General features: G+C 52.6%; 1 protein-coding gene across 1 annotated transcript; it reads right to left on the reverse strand.

Moving 5' to 3' along the window:
* Positions 1–10,749: 10,749 nt before the first annotated feature.
* On the reverse strand, positions 10,750–15,136 carry Efna4 (ephrin A4). Its single transcript, XM_036191190.1, has 4 exons — positions 14,947–15,136; positions 12,230–12,525; positions 11,806–11,874; positions 10,750–11,390 (listed from the first exon to the last, which is right to left on the reverse strand). Exons 1-4 carry the CDS (start codon positions 15,057–15,059, stop codon positions 11,254–11,256), a joined length of 615 nt encoding a protein of 204 aa, XP_036047083.1. The 5' UTR covers positions 15,060–15,136; the 3' UTR covers positions 10,750–11,253.
* Between the last annotated feature and the right edge of the window lie 1,304 nt (positions 15,137–16,440).

A 16,440-nucleotide genomic window follows, 5' to 3' on the forward strand; every position in this document is an offset into this window, starting at 1 on the left:
AGGACTAGAGACCCATAGCTGAACGAAGTTGGACCTCTACTTCCCCTAAGCCCTTCCCACGTGCAGGAGGAGATAAATGGACACATGATGGGGAAGCCCTCCGGGTGGTACCCAGGAGCTAACAGCTGGCTGCCTGAAGCACGAGGGCTTGTTTTTCTTGAAGCCAAGGCAGAGAATGTCATCTTCTGGGGGCTGAGCCTGTCGGATCTCTGTGAGTTCGAGGCCAGCTACATAGGTCTGTATAGGGCTACATAGTGAGACCCTGTCCTTAAAAAAACGGCCTACTCTGGTAATCCAGGGCAAAGGTGTTGGTGTTGGTGATGGGTCAAGGTAGGAGGCGGTTAGAGCCAAGCAGGAATGGAGTGATCTTGGCAGGCCCACAAAGGGCCCCAACTGTCTCCAATCCCCGCAGCGATGTCCTCGGGTACACTCATTCCTGCTCCCATGGATGCTTTCTCTAAGGACAGAGAGCATCTTGTGTTCCAGCACTCACCACAGCCATTGTCTTAGTGGGGACATCTGAGCACAGACATGACACACACACAGTGAAGGGGAAAAGAAAAGGTGTGCACACCCAGGGACAGGGAACAGAGGAACATTGCCACACAGATTGATACACACCAGGTGCTACCATAACTAGGTAAGAGACTGGTAGAAACATAGGCCTATAGACACACACACACACACACACACACACACACACACACACACACACACTTCTCCCTAGCAAACTGGCCTATCCTTCTCACAAAGGGTCCAGAATCCGACCTATCTCCTCTCCTTTCTAGAAGCCCATACCAAAAGGCAAACAGAACCAGCCCTGACTGGGTTCCCAGGACCCATAGCAGCTGTGCCCAGGGAGGCAGGTGTGATGCTCTTTTGTTGTGCTTCAGAAGGCAGGGCGGATGTCTGCACCCTCCATCTGTTTACCTTTGGTAGTATAAGGCCTTGACCTCAAGCCTGCCTTGGGTGTGAAGTTGGGGGGAGGGATACTGCACCCACAGTAGGCTCTCTGCCTCCCTGCTGCTAGGCAAGAGTGGGTGCACCTCTCCACTCCAGGGAGATATCTTCTCTCTTCTTGGGAGCCAGAAAATAAATGAGGTCCCTTGGGATGGGAGTGAGGGACCTTGCAAACAGTTCTCTTCATTCCCAAAGAGGTTTTCTTCACCCCAATAATGCTAACCTGCATACCCCAGGGACCACAAGTTCCAGCCCCTGCCCCTCCATGGCACGCCTTCTGGTCCAGAGAGAAGTAAGCTTCTCTCTGTAGGGCAGGGTAGTCAGAGAGCCTGTCCATATGCACAGGCTGGTCCAGGACTTTGAATTCCATTTTTGAAAACTTGACTCCTGTTTCTAGATTCTGGGTTCCAAGCTGGGAATGTACTTATTGTAGAGCATGTGTATGAGACCCTAGGTTCAATCCCCATTATGGTCAAAATAAATGAATACTAAAACCCGGGTTTTATTTAGAGATTCGGGTGATTTGGGTCCCATCCTCTAGAGCCCAGATGTTCCTCTTTCGAATGTCCTTCTCCTCCAATAGCCATGAGCTCCATAGTGGGAGAGGCGGCTCAGAAGTAGGAGCCCTTGCTTCTCTTCCGGAGGACCCACGTTTGATTCCCAGCACCCACATTAGAGGGTTCACAAATGCCTGTAACTCCAGTTCCAGTGGCTCTCCACTCTCCTGCACTCACATGTGCAGGTACCCACATCACACCCACAGGATTAAAAATAGACAGGAAAAAAGGGAGCCTTTGCCTTTGAACCGGGGTCCTGCTTTGTTTAAGCCTGGGTTTAAGATCATCTTTCTCTCTCTGGCCAAAATCTGACTTTCAGACACTGTATAGGGCCTGTGTTGGTGGGATCTGGTCCTCAGGTACCCGGGCTTCTGTTCATGGGGCTGCTGGCTGATTTGGGCCTTTGTGTGGTTCACAGAAGCACCCCTCTATGCAGATTCTGTCTCTAGAGAGCAGCCCTTGGCAAGTGGTGTCTTCATGCAAAAGCAGAGGGCAGCTTTCTGGGGTGGGAAGTGGGTTTATGTGTCTCTCCATCATAGTAGGAAGTGTGAGCTAATGGCAATCTCTTCTGGCCCTTTGTTGTAACTTTTCTGTGCCAAGCACAAACTTACATAACTGTATGTGGCAGTTCTGTCTACAGAATATGCAGTGTGTATGCACCTCTAACTACAGCACGTTCAAGAGCCTCGGGGAAACTGAGAGCCTGTTATTCATTCATTCATTCATTCATTCATTCATTCGTTTATTCATTTGAGACAGAGATTCTCCGTATGTATCCCTGGCTGCCCTGGAACTCACTGGATAGACCAGGCTAGCCCCAAACGCCTGCCTCTTCCTCCAGTGCTGGGATTAAAGGCAGGCGCCACTAAGGCTGGCTGGGACTGGGATTCTGGAAGGACTAGGCCTATGTATATGAGATCTGAGCTGCTGTCCATGCCTGAGACCTGTGGCATCTAGGTCAGGAGAAGTCCTCTGTCAGTGGAGAGTAGGCCTCTGTTTAAATCTGTGGCTCCCATCATTCTTGACTGACCCGCAGGAGGAACAGGTTATCTGTTCGGCAGGCCTGTGCATACACCGATACAGCACTGTTGCATACAGCATGGAGCAGACGCAGGAAGGGCTGCAAAGCAATCCTTACCTGCTGCAGAGGATGCGTCCTCAGTGTCCCTCTGTCTCATTCTTTTTTTTTTTTTTTTTTTTGGTTTTTTGAGACAGGGTTTCTCTGTGTAGCTTTAGAGCCTGTCCTGGAACTCACTTGGTAGCCCAGGCTGGTCTTGAACTCGCAGAGATCCTCCTGCCTCTGCCTCCCGAGTGCTGGGATGAAAGGCGTGCGCCACCACCGCCCTGCACCTCTGTCTCATTCTTTAAAAGTGTGCTTGGGGGCTGGAGAGATGGCTCAGAGGTCAAGAGCACTGGCTGTTCTTCCAAAGGTCCTGAGTTCAATTCCCAGCACCCACATGGAGGCTCACAACCATCTACAATAAGGTTTGGTGCCCTTTTCTGGCATGTATACATAATAAATAATAAAATAAAATAAAAAATAAGAGTGTGCTTGGGGGCTGAAGAGATGGCTCAGTAGTTAAGAACACAGAACACTTTTTTTTTTTTAAGATTTGTTTATTATATATACAGAAGAGGGCGCCAGATCTCATTACAGATGGTTGTGAGGCACCATGTGGTTGCTGGGAATTGAACTCAGGACCTCTGGAAGAGGAGTCGGTGCTCTTAACCTCTGAGCCATCTCTCCAGCCCAAGAATACTTCTTACCCTTGCAAAGGACCTGGGTTCGATTCCCAGCACCTATATGGCAGCTTGCAGCTACCTCTAATTCCAGTTCCATGGGATCCTACCCGCTCTTCTGGCTTCTTCAGGCACCAGGTATAAATATGGTGTATAGACATACATGCAGGCAAAACACATAAAATTATGAAATAAAAAAGATTTTGTTTGTTTGTTTGAGACAGAGGTCTCACTATGTAGCCCTGGCTGTCCCAGAATGCCCTATGAAGACCAGGCTGGCCTTGAACTCACAGAGCTCCACCAACTTCTGCCTTGGGAGTGCTGGGATTAAAAGCCTGTACCAACATGCCCAGTTGTAAATTTTTTAACTAAGTCAGGTGTAGTAACCGCAGCACTGGGGAGGTAGAGGCAAGGAAAAGCAGAAGTTGAAGGTCATCTTCCCCTACAAAATGCATTGGAGGCCAACCTGGGCTAAATGAGGCCTTGGCTGAAAGTAATAACAAGATAAATCTGCCGGAGACTAATAAAACCAGGGTGAAACTCTGAAACAGCAGGGCCTGACTCTAAGCTGCTGTTGGCAAAGCTGGAGTTTTCTCCATGGGCCTGGTCCTCTCTCTGGGCCTCGGGCCTCCTCTCACATAGAGGCTCTGCCTTCTAGTCCCACTGGCCTTGGGGCTGGCTGCCATGATCTCCCTAGGAGCACCGAGCCCAGACTCCCTGAAAATTCTGACAAGGTGCTCCATTCTCCCCATCCCTAGGGTCCAAGACATCAGGAAGCTGAGTAGGTCTGAAGCACCGGGAGCACTCAGGTTACGTAGCCCAAGACAACTCCCAGGACATAGGGTAGCAGCCACAGAGCTGAGTTGAGTTCAATAAATCATGGAGGCTAGGGCCTGGGGGAGGGGAAGGCTGCAAGAGGAGGGGGCTGGATAAATAATTCATTAAACAAATAAACAAGGAGCCTGTGAGAGGGAAGCTTGGGCATGGTGTGAGCAGAGGCAGCCGCCGCCAGCTCCTGACATGAAATATTCACAGGCTCTGCACCTTCCACAGGGTCATGAGTGGTCTGCTGTGTAAGTACCATAGACACCTGGGTACTACGGGGTGGGGCCAGGTGTGTGCATTGGCCTTCTGCCTTCTGAGTGTGTGTCCACATGGCCCTCTGGTGTGCTGGAAACCACCTGAGGTGACACGAAGCCACACATATGACTGACAGACCCATGGGATAAAAATAAGATGGCAGGGAACATAGTACCCCCAATTTTGTCTAGGATACAGAAAATTAGGACGCAGTGCTTGGTTGGTGGGGTCAAAGTATAATCTCAATCCCTACAGGTGCCCTGATCCCTCTTCCGGGCCTAGGAAGCCAAGGGGGCCTCTAGTGGGTGACATCTCTGGGGTGTTGCATTAGAAGTGGATGGACCTCTGGCGGTTCTGGAGGAAACACTGGGTAGGGGAAGCAGTGGGAGCCTACTGCTTGGTGGCTTGCTCGTCATTTAGCTTCCCTGGACTGCTTTTTCTCTCCAGCAGGGCTAATAATACCCTCCCTGCTTGAGAAGTTGCTAGGCGCAGAGATCAAGATCTGCACTCTCTGGGAAGCACTTAGCACAGTCTTTAGGGCCCAAGAGATGTTTGATTAATGGAGGCTTCATCAGAATCCTTATTAAGAGCTTACCTCCTTGCTCTGCCCACCTGGACCAGCCCAGAATCCCTTCCCACTTGCTTCCCCTGATTTTTAGAGCGTGCCTGACAACCATCACAGAGAGAAAGGTGAATAGGGCGTGGAGACTAGGAAAAGATTAAATAGGTTGAAGGAAGGGAGAGTCACATTATTATTATTATTTTTTTTTTCCGAGACAGGGTTTCTCTGTGTAGCTTTGGAGCCTTTCCTGGAACTCACTTGGTAGCTCAGGCTGTTCTCGAACTCACAGAGATCCTCCTGCCTCTGCCTCCTGAGTGCTGGGATTAAAGGAGTGTGCCACCGCCGCCCGGCGAGAGTCACATTTTTTAAAGAAGTATTAGCACACACCTTTAATCCCAGCATTTAGGAGGAGGCAGAAGCAGGTAGATCTCTGAGTTCAAGGGTAGTCAGGGAGTACCAAATGGCCAAATAAATAAATAAATAAATAAGAAACCTCCTGCCTTCAAACTGTGGGAGACGGAGCTCTTGACTTCCTCAGCCCCTCCAGCTGCTTCTTAATCTCAAACTCTTCCTCGGTCTGATGCACACCAAAGCTTTGATTTCTAGAAAGTGGCTGTGAGGCGACAGAAAGACCTGGTGTAGAGAGGTCTTTGAGCGGGGTATCACTACCCAGACCCCATCTTCATCGTCAGAGTTTGGGTCCCCACCCTCTGCCCAACAACCAAGGGCATCCCTGGCCATGAAGTCTATGCCTGGGCAAAGACCAGAGTGGGTGGGGAGAACCTGGCCTGTAGAGAGCCTTGTGGAGTCAGGGTGGAGTAGCTGGCAACCTCTTAGCAAGCCCTAGCGTTCCTCGGCTCTCTCCTGTCCCCTGGAAAGGATCAGCTCCCCAGGGAGAGAGCCAGCAGACAGGTCTGAGCTGGCCTGCTCTTTTACACAGAAGAGCTGGTGGGGGAGGGGTCTTGGGCTCCTAGAGGGGAGTGGAGGATGTAACACCCGTGTCACCTGGGAAGACAGAGGCAGAGTGGCCCACCATGCCTAGTACCCTACAGCCTGGAACCCAGCCCTTTGTCTCCCTTGGCCAGACAGCTGCTGTTTGAGAAGCTAGTTTCTGGCTCCCTGATGCAAAGATAATGTCTGCCCACCTTTTCCCATGGAGCCAACATCGGTTCTCCACTTCTCTCCCCTGGGCTGTGCAGGTTCAGGCCAATCTGCACAGGAGCTCCGCAGCATTGATCTGTAATAAAACCACAATATGAGTTCAGAAGAAGAGATCAAGAGATCCAGATCTCTCTCTCATACACACACACACACACACACACACACACACACACACACACACACCGACAGTATACTGTGAAGCTGTACCAACAGTCCTTTAGTACATCTCAACATGGACCTTTACTATGTCAAAACACATAAACATCACTAACTGTGCCCATCTCCCTGCCATCAATTTGTCCTTCACAGCCAAAGCCTTTCCGAGCCTGTTCTCTCCTGCATTCCTGATCAGTATGTGGCTCTGTATTAACGCTTGCACTTGGCAGCATACTTATTTAATGGACGGTTTGTCTCTGAAGAATTCCTTCTTTTTCTTTTTTCTTTTCTTTTCTTTTTTTTTTTTTAAATTTTTTATTTTTTTGAGACAGGGTTTCTCTCTGTAGCCCTGGCTGTTCTGGAACTCACTCTATAGACACCAGGCTGGCCTCGAACTCAGCCTGGCTGGCATGTCTCTGAGATTTCTTAAGAGAAAGGTTCGGGGTAGGGGATTTAGCTCAGTGGTAGAGTGCTTGCCTAGCAAGTGCAAGGCCCTGGGTTCGGTCCTCAGCTCCATTAAAGAGGGAGAGAGAGAGAGAGAGAGAGAGAGAGAGAGAGATTCTTGTCTCATGCAAGTATGTGTACTCATCATCCAAATGAGCTTAGTATTTGGTTAGCAGAGGTGTTTAATAAATAATTGTAAATCCACGAGAGAAAAAAATGCATCTGAATGGTGGTGCCATTCTTAGAATCCCTTGAGAGTCCACATGAATCCTAGAGAGTCCAAGACTCCCTTGAGAGATACCCTGAGCATGGCTCCTTTCTGTGTCCAGGTACCCTTATCTCACTGCCTCTCTTTCCTTACAGCCTGTCCTTTGCTCCCTTTATCTGTGAGAGCGTGAATGTCAGTTCCACATGCTTGATAGCTAGGAGGCAAGGCAAGGGTTAAATGATACCTCATTAGTGTTTAATTGAGGGAAGGAAGCTTCCCTGGCACCAGACAGGTGGGCAAGCCTGCTCCTTGCTGGAACCAGGCATCTTTAGTTCCAGCCTCTCACCAGGCATGTGGGTGATTTGGCCCTGGGGACCTTCAACCCAGCCGGGGCACCTCCCCCCACTACCAGCTTTGCCAATTGAGTCTCCAGGCAGTACCGACCAGCACTCCCCATCTGTCACCAACATCTAGAGGAGAGGCACACCCCTTATTCTTTCTCCTTTAGCCAGTCTTTGCCACTTCCCACCCCCAGGAGACTTGGGAGAGTGGAAGAAGGGGAGCATGGAATTGGACAGTGGAGGAATACAGAGCCACCAAGGGATAGATTGCAAATACAGACAAGTGACAGAGATAGGGAGGTGGAAATGTCTGCCCAATTTGACCTTAAATGAACAGAATGCAAATGAGATGCAGACGATATGCAGATGAACACAAGGATCTCAAAATTGACATTCCTCATGGCAGTTGCTGTGCACCCAAGGCACCACGGCTGTTGCAAATAACCCCTACCTAAACTTTCTGGGTTAAGTGACACTGACCTTTGCTTTGAGCGGAAAAAAGGAATTTTAAGTAAGACAAGCGCTTGGCTGGGTGAAGGCTACAGAACCCAGGACCTGAACTCCACTCCAGCTTCCTCAGCGCGTTTCCCAGCACCTTCTTAATGCAGCTACAGGCGGAGGATCACAGCGGCTGGAGCAATGACCACTCTCAAGGTTATGCTTGGACGCACCGTCGGTTGCTATGGGGACTTTCGTTTCCAGGCCTGAACCAATGCAGATTGCCACTGATGACCTCATGCCCCAGGTTCAGGGATTCTATTGGCTATCGGGAAGCCAGGATGCTCACTTTTCAACTGCGTCACTGCGGGGATCCCCCGACGACCCCAGCTAGTGTGGCTAACTGAAAGAATGGCAGCGGAGCTCACAGAGCGCTGAGAGAGAGAGAGAGAGAGAGAGAGAGAGAGAGACAGAGAGACAGAGACAGAGAGACAGAGACAGAGAGACAGAGAGACAGAGACAGAGAGGAGAAGAAGAAGAAGAAGAAGAAGAAGAAGAAGAAGAAGAAGAAGAAGAAGAAGAAGAAAAGAGAAGTTAAGAGAAGAGAAAAGAAAGAAAGAAAGAAAGAAAGAAAGAAAGAAAGAAAGAAAGGAGGGAGGGAGGGGTATGGAAAATCAAGAAGAGAGAGGAGAGGAGAGGACAGGAGAGGAGAGGAGAGAGAGAGAGAATCACAGAAAAAGACAAATTAAGGATTTGAAGGGCAATTTGCAACATGATAAGTGTGGAGCAGAAATCCAGGCAAGAGATTCTCTCAAGCCTGGGAGACAGAGATTAAATTTTCGCATCTGTCCCGCTGAGTCTAGGGTTGGTTTAGTAAATCGAGGGCCCCACCCTCAGCCGTCTAGCGCCGCTGAATTTAGGGGAGAACGGTGACGCCCCAAACATGCAGGTCTGCTTAACCTCTTGGAACTGAACACGCCGCGAAGACTTCTCAAGGGTAGGGCCAGGTTCCCGAGGGCCGCCCAAAGCCTTTGGCCTGTATTTGGCCCTAAGAGCAGACTTCATCAGAGCTTTCTACCAGGGAGTACCTGGGCCGACAACTGCCATCCGTGCAGGGCCCACGCTGTGAGGAAGGGAACAGAAAAGAGGGGGGATGACTTGGCCGGAAGGCCTACAGCCTGAGGGCGCTAGTTTGCGGACCCCATGAAGTCTAGCTCTTGTGCCCACCCCAGCATCTGCCCGTGTCCCTGCAAAGGCCTGGGCTGTCTGCAAATGCCCGAGTCTGTATGAAGTGCAGTCTCAGACTGAGACCGTGTGTCTGAACTCGAGAAAAGCCAACTAGGTCCTGGTCCCTTTTGCACAAGGTCCATTTTACACTACCAGCCAGAGCTCCTGCTGGGTCCACAAAGAGGTGCATGAAACCTCGGAGGAGCTGGGTAAGAACCCCATATTTCTGAATCCAGGGCAGAGGCCGCGAAACAGTTGCCCCCGACTTGCCCTGCTTATATTTCTCCGAGGAAGGACCGAGGCAACTGTATCTTTGGTTTCCATGGCAACACAAAGACGCCCTCCAGGAAGACGGCAGCGTTGGAGCTCCAACGCTGGACCAAAAGACTCTCCTCCCACAGTCCTTCGTCCGCCTTTTCTTCCACACATAAACATCTTTTTAATTGCTAAGGATCAAAGTTTAGGGTCAGGACCCTAACCCATACACCAATAACGCGGCATTTTCTGAAACTGGCCTCGCATAAAAGGATTATTAACTCAAAATCTGCTCTGCCTGCAGCCACACTCTCCTCAACCCTGGGCCTTAGCCAGAGCCACAGAACTACCACGAACTGTGACGGCCAACAGTCGTGTGACAGACAGGTCCCCATTCCCTTAGAGAGAGGAACCGGTCGGTCCTAGGTGTGCAAGGGGACGGGGAAGGCCTCGCCGTCCCCAGCATCTTGGTGCTCCCCCCTCAAACCCCCGCCCCATAATGTTCACACGCTGCCTCTCGCTGCCGCAGCCGGGTCGGGCTAATCAGCACAACATCCACCTATCGATCGCTGGCTTCAGGCCAGGCAGGCCGGCACCTAGCCAGAGGAGCCTGCGGGGCACCAGGGAGGGCAGAGCGCAGCTTCAGGGGAAGGGGTGCTCCCTCTCCTGCTTCCACCTAGGGCACAGTTCAGAAAGAGGGACCTTGCGGGGCCAGGGGGTGTCAGTCTTATCCGAGAGAGGAAGCGACAGTATCGAACTCCGGGCGAAGGAGCCCTCTCTCCTGAGCTCCGCCTCCTCCTTATAAAAGCTCAGAACAAAGAGGCCGCTGGGGAAGAAGGCTTTGATCTGACCCCACCTTCCCAGTTCTAGGCCAGGCACCGCCCAGAGTGCCCTTGGGGAGGGGGAGGGCTGCAAGGCTAGCTGCGACGCCCGCATTCTGAAACCCAGGTGCTTTTCTGTTTCCTCTGGGTTTTACCCCAGCACCAGGAGGAGGCACTGCCAGAGTAGGACGTCAGCAGCATCTGCCACCTAGCACAGGAAGATGGCTGGGGAGGTGCGAGAGGGTGCCAAGCTCCACAGCTGCTGCTGGCACCTATCCCAAACTGCCCAGAAGGGTGCCCACTGATGTCTGGCATGGATGGCCTGGGCACAGCTGGCATGGAGGTCAGGCCAAGTCAAGCTAAGAGCTGGGGCCCCAGGGAGTTCAGGTGTCAGGGAAGAAGCCAGAAGCAGAGTTAACACAAAGATGGGTGGTTTTTAATGAAAGTTTATTATTTGTGTGTGTGTGTGTGTGTGTGTGTGTGTGTGTGTGTGTGTGTACATGCGTGCACGCAAGTGGCATGTTCATTGTCATGCCATGTGGCATATCCAAAGGACAACTTTCAGGAGTCTGTTCTCTTTTCCACCACGTGGGTTCCAGGGACTGAACACAGGTGGTCAAGGCTTTAACCTGCTGAACCTTCTCACTGGTCTCGTTTTTTCTTTTGTCTTTTTTTCTTGTTTTTTTTTTTTTTTTTTTTGAGACAGGGTCTCTCATACCCAGGCTGACTTTCTGCTCACCACCCCCACCCCCCACCCCCAGTGCTGGGATTACAGGTGTGAGCCACCATGCCCCACGAGAATGGGTGATTTATTGAAGGTTTGGTCCAAACACTTATAAAAAATACAAACCAGCATGGAATTCAACCTCATGGCAAGTCCGTCTTCACAGAAGACAAGAGAAATGGCCCCCTGGGAAGAGGCCTAGAGGGCACAGATGTCATGGCTTCTCCTTTGCTCTCGGCCAGGAACCCACCTGTTCCCAGGTCTTTGGCTTCGGCCCCCAGTGGCTCAAGGATTTGATCCCACCAAACCCCAGTCTTCCAGGTGGGAGGAGACAAAGCCATCAAAGCAGCTATGCTCCAGGGTGCCCCGTACTGTCTGCAGCTCCCTCGAAGTTCCTCTCCAGCCTGTGGTGAGGGGCAGTCACCTACAAGGGTCACCTCAGACCCTCTGACTTTGCACATCAAAGCTTCATCGTGTCTGCCTGGCTTGGCATCACCGCTGTGGTAGCAGGAACCCCTTCAACAGAGGATCTTGGAGAGGGCCCTGGTTCCTTGGGGGGACGGGGAAGGTGTGCTTGGCTCACAGAACTCGCAGGAGACGAAGTATTGGGAGCAGCAGCAGCAGCAGGAGAGACAGGGGGCTGGGAGCATGCTCTCCTCGCCACCCAGATGTACCACTTTCGTCAGGGCTCTCAACAGGGTGGGCTGACTCGGACCCTGTGAGGGATCAGAGGTGCAAGTGTGGGGGCCTGCCTGCTTCCTCAGCAGCCTCCTCCCCACCCTTCCCATTCTGTTTCCATTCTCTCGGGTCTCCCAAGGCAGCCACTCCCTACCCACGATCACCCTCATCCTTCCCAAACCCCAACCTCTAAGTTTTCCCAATCAATAGTCTCCAAGTCCAGTTAAGGCTCTGAAGGGACTTGCCCCTTGGGGACCCCATTCTCTGTGTCCAGCTTTTTAAAAAGGTGTGGTGGAAGGCACCCACAGGGATGACTTATGGGAGACGAGGCTGCAGCTTGACGCTTAGCCCGGACCCCTTAGGTCTGACGTTCCTGCTTCCCCCACTCCTCCTCTCCTCCCCAGGGCTCCCGACTGGCTGGAAGGGCTGCTGGTGAGACCCTGGCCCACTTACTGATCTCCTTGCAGCAGACAGACACCTGGAGTCTCAGGCACCGGCCAGGACTCTCCGGAGTTGGCACCGCTGAGGGGGAATTGGGAGGAAGAAGTCAGCATAGAACACCATTCCTTGGAGTCAGACTATCTCAGGCCTCCTTGGCTTATCTCCTTTGGGAGTCACACCAAGTACCAGCTCATCGGTGCCTCTTGGCATCTCCCTAGTCCCTCCTTCCCCGTTTCTCTATCCTTCTCGGCACAGATTCGGTTGAGACGTTTCCTTACCTTGTCCCAGACTCAAACCAAGCCCCTGAGCCTCAGAAGCCACAGCTCCCTTCCCCACAGCCTTTCCTTCCTCCTTCCTTTAACGCAAAGCGAAGGCAAAGAGCCCATCCCCCCCAGCCCCTCCCCCAGGAGGCATGCAGTATGCCCTGCTCACTCACAGATGTAGTAGTAAGTCTCTCCAGGCAAGAACTCAAAGCCCAGGGAGAAAGGTGTGAAGCGCTGAATCTTTTCGGAGAAGTGAACAGGGACAAAGGGAGCAAAAGGCAGAGAGCATTTCCATCGCTGGAAGGCGTTTGCCCCCTGTGCCTTGCAGGCCTGGTAGCCTGACCAGTCCACCATGTACAAAGCAAAGGTTTCAGGGCCCTCCGGGGGGCCCGGGCTTTCATAATGTGGGCAGAAGATGTCTAGGTAATCGTTGAGGCCCAGCTCCACCACGGCATCTCCTCGAAGCAGCCTGTGGGGACAAGGGATTGTGGGCTGATGGGTTCCAGCCTAGCACAACTGGACAGCTGTGGGGTCTGAGCCGGCCTCTCTCACACCCACTAGAGATGGAATAGCTCGGGAAGGCATTCGTTTCCAAGAACGGCCTACCCCTTTTCAAAATCTTTTCTCCCTCTTTTTGGTAGCTGGGATACAATCTAAGGCCCGCACGCTCAGTGCCCTGCTACTTAGCTATGACTAACCTTTTAACTTTTCCTTTTGGAACAGGGGCTTGCTAAGTTGCCCAGGCTGGCCTTGAACTCACTATAGTTCAAGTGGGCCTTGAATCTATGATCCTCCTTCCCTAGCCTTCTAAGTAGCTGAGATTACAGGTCTGCGCCAATTCCTAGACTGCACACCTCCCTGAGACGGCGTCTCGGTAATAAATGTGATGATCAAGTCCATTCTAGAGCGGTTAAGGGGCTGTAGTGCCCATAAGGCTTCCTTATCGGTGAGGCGGCCATCAGCCTACCCAATCTTTCAGGACACCTTCCCTGCAGCCCATTGCCCCGCATGGGGCCTGGCCTACCATCTGTGCCTGATAAATGCTAAGAGGATGGATCCCGCCAGGATGAGGCCAAGGCAGGGGAACAGATACATGCCCACAGAAAGCTAGGGAGGAAGTTACAGCTCTTAGGATACTCAGTACCACATGCAGGGGGAAACAGGCATAGTCAAAAGAGAATGAGTAAGTGGGCTCCTTCTTTTCTTTTTAGGGGGGACCTTAGGCAGCCCAAGCTGGCCTTGAACTCATGACCTTCCCGCCTCATCTCCGTCTCTGTATTACTATATCATTTTTTTTAGTCAGGCATGTGCATGTACGTGGGTATATGAAGTGAGGGCAAGTGCCAGCAGAGGCCAGAGGTGGTGGCTGGTCTGGAGCTGGTGCTGCCGAGGTTGTGAGCCCCCGCGTGCCATCTCAGCCTTGGGAAGACTGGGATTACAGGCATGTGCCACCATACACAGTCCAACTTCCTTTTTTGACCAGACAATTCTAGGTATAAAAGACACCCCCCCCCCACCTCTGCACAATCCAGTTCCTCTTCCTCACCTCTCAGAAGCAGCCTGGGGGAATCAGTACAGGCCACCCCACAGCACCAAATACTGAATGAATCCTGCCTCCAACACCACGCACACAGTAAAGCATGACTTAGAAAAGGCCTCTAAACGTCCTTCAGTGGGGAGCCGAGGACCACCTGCTGTAGGAACTCTTGATGAGAAGGATTCTCGGGCTTAGCTCAGACCACTAGAAGGCAAGCTGATGGAAGATAGCGTCTTCATATGTTTCATTACACTGGGTGTGGAAAGGCACCCCGACAAAGCCAGAGCCCAATAAATACTTGTGGATTTGGTGAATGAACCAGAAACTCAAGAGCTGGGTGGTGAGGCACCGGTCAGAACAGTAAAGGCAGAATTAGGAGGAGATAGAAGCAGCCAGAGTTCAGGACAATAGCTCTTATCACCCAGCCCTGGTATTGGAATGGCGATCTTGGGCCTGCCCTCCTGGGGGTCTGTGGCCTCCCACAGGGCAGTGTTTCGGCCTCTCACATTGGTAATGCCCAGCAGATCAGCACTAGTCTTGACACACAGTATGTGCTTATCAAACCATAGTGAATAAATGAACAGAGCCACAGATTGTCTGAAGTAGAAAATCAGAGAGGAAAACAGATGGGGAAGGCAGAGAGGCAGGGAGAAATGGGAGGCAGGATGCAAACAGCAAAAAATACCGAGGTTCAAAGGCAGCCAGCTCAGCAGAGAGGAAGAAACACGCATTTAAATCTGTACAGCTGTACTTCTTTTCACAAGCCTGACCTCAGTCAGTCCGCTTGCTTCCCAGGGTACTGGGTATTATTAGCCCATTTTGTAGATGACATAACTGAGGTTAGCAAGGTCAAATGGCTGGCCCACAGGTGAATCAGCTGGAAGGGCAAGGCCAGGATTGGACAGAAATAAAATCAAGATGGGAGCAGAGATAACCAAACGAAATCAGGGGCCGAGGGGGCCTGAGAACCGGAGAGGAACTCACGTTCTTTCTCTAGGGTAAAGACCCCTCCCGGGCTCTCAGCGGTCCGCCCCAGCTCCTGCCGGCCGGAGGCTGGGGCTCACCAGAAAAGGGGGGCGGGGCCCGGAATACGGGCCCGGGCCCCCCAGCTCCCTGCTTTCAGACTCAATCCGACTACCCTCAGGACTAGGGTCCTCCGCCCGCCCCCCAACACGTTCGGGCGGGGGGACCCCAGGCACGCCTCGCCCCTCCCCCGCCGGCTCAAACAAAGGAGCCCCGGCGCGCGGCTGGGCAGGGCTCAGACAGCGCCTTGCAAAAGGCGAGCGGCGGGTGCGCGCACAGCCTGGGAGCGCGCGGGCCCAGCTTGGCGCTCGCCTCGCTCGGCCAGGCTACCTGGGGTTAGTGGAGTTCCAGTAGACAGCGTGGCGGAGGCTGGAGCACCCCCGCAGGCGCGAGCCGAGCAGCGCGGCCCAGAGGACAGTCCGCAGCAGCGGCAGCAGCCGCATCGCCCCTGGGGTCCAGTCTGGTCTGGCCCGGCTGGTCCCGGCCCGCTTCTCTGTCCCGGCGAGAAAGGTACAAAAGTGGAGGGGGTGGGGGGGGGGGGGGGACGGAAAGGAGGTGGGGTGCGGAGACTCTTAGACCACACCCCTGGATAACTTTCCACCAATGACAACTCGTCTCCGCCTCTCCACCCTGGGCCAACTCTGGTTAACCCTTTGTGCATTCCTGTGCGCTCCAGGTTAGCCAAAGCTTCCCTTTGGATCTCACTGTGCTGAGAGAGGGTGGCAGAGCGGACCTAGTCCCCTAAGGAGTTTTTGTTTTGAGGATTTGGGCTTTGGTTTTTGTATGTGTGTGTACGTGTTCGTGCGAGTTGTCGTGGCCGGGAGGTCTTGCTTCTATCCCTCTCCACCTTATTTTTTGAGACAGGGTCGCTCACTGAATCCGGAGCTCGCTGATTGGCTAGGCTTGCAGTCCTGTAAGCTTGGGGGCTGGGGGTGTGTGTGATCCTCCTGTTTCCTAGCCCCACCCCACCCCTTCCCACCCGCTGTTGGGTTACAGAAGCATTACACCTGGGGCTTTTTACATGCGCGCTGGGGATCCGAACTCAAGTAAGCACGTTACCAAGGCTGAGTCCTTTCTCCGATCCCATATTGTGCTTTGTTTGAAACAGGGTCTTAACCCTAAAGCCTGGCTAGCCTGGAATTTACTCGTAACCCAGGCTGGCTTCAAACTGGCAATAATCCTCCTGCCCCGTCCTCCCCGGTGCTGGGATTACAGACACGCACTCATGCACTACCACCTAAGAGGGCTGGGTTTTGTTTTGTTCAGATTTTGTCTTTTGTGTCTGCATTAGTTCAAGATAGAAAGCCTTATTGAAAGTCTGGGAGGCCGAGCTGGACTGCATATGCGATTACAAACATTGTCTCAGCACCGGGAGAATGTCCCGGAAGAATCCAGAGTTCCAATCAGCTTAAACTACACTCAAGATAGTTCACACAGGCACCCCTCAACCCCCCACGCGCGCACGCTGGCCAGCACCAGAAACCCCAGATATTTTTGGAGGCTGAAGCAGAAGAATCACTCCCATGCATTGCTCTTTTCTTTGAGCATCCAGAGGATGGTGCAAGGGGAAGACATGAAGTGCCTCTGGGAACACCCCCAGTCCTCTAGAGCCTTAGGTGTCATACTGGGTGACCACTTTGGGGAAGAGCCTGCCTCTTATCCCCCCACACCTTCTCTCTCCCAGGAGGCCTCAGTCCTGAGGACCAAGTGATGAGGTAGTCGCAATCTGTACAAGGCACAAAGCACCTTTGTTCTAGCGCCTTAGGTGGGGGCAGGGAGGTGGAGGAGGCAGGTGTGAAGCCTTGGAATCCAAGCAGTTGCTGC

This window comes from Onychomys torridus, chromosome 6 (assembly GCF_903995425.1).
Source record: "Onychomys torridus chromosome 6, mOncTor1.1, whole genome shotgun sequence".
Classification (NCBI taxonomy): Eukaryota; Metazoa; Chordata; class Mammalia; order Rodentia; family Cricetidae; genus Onychomys; species Onychomys torridus.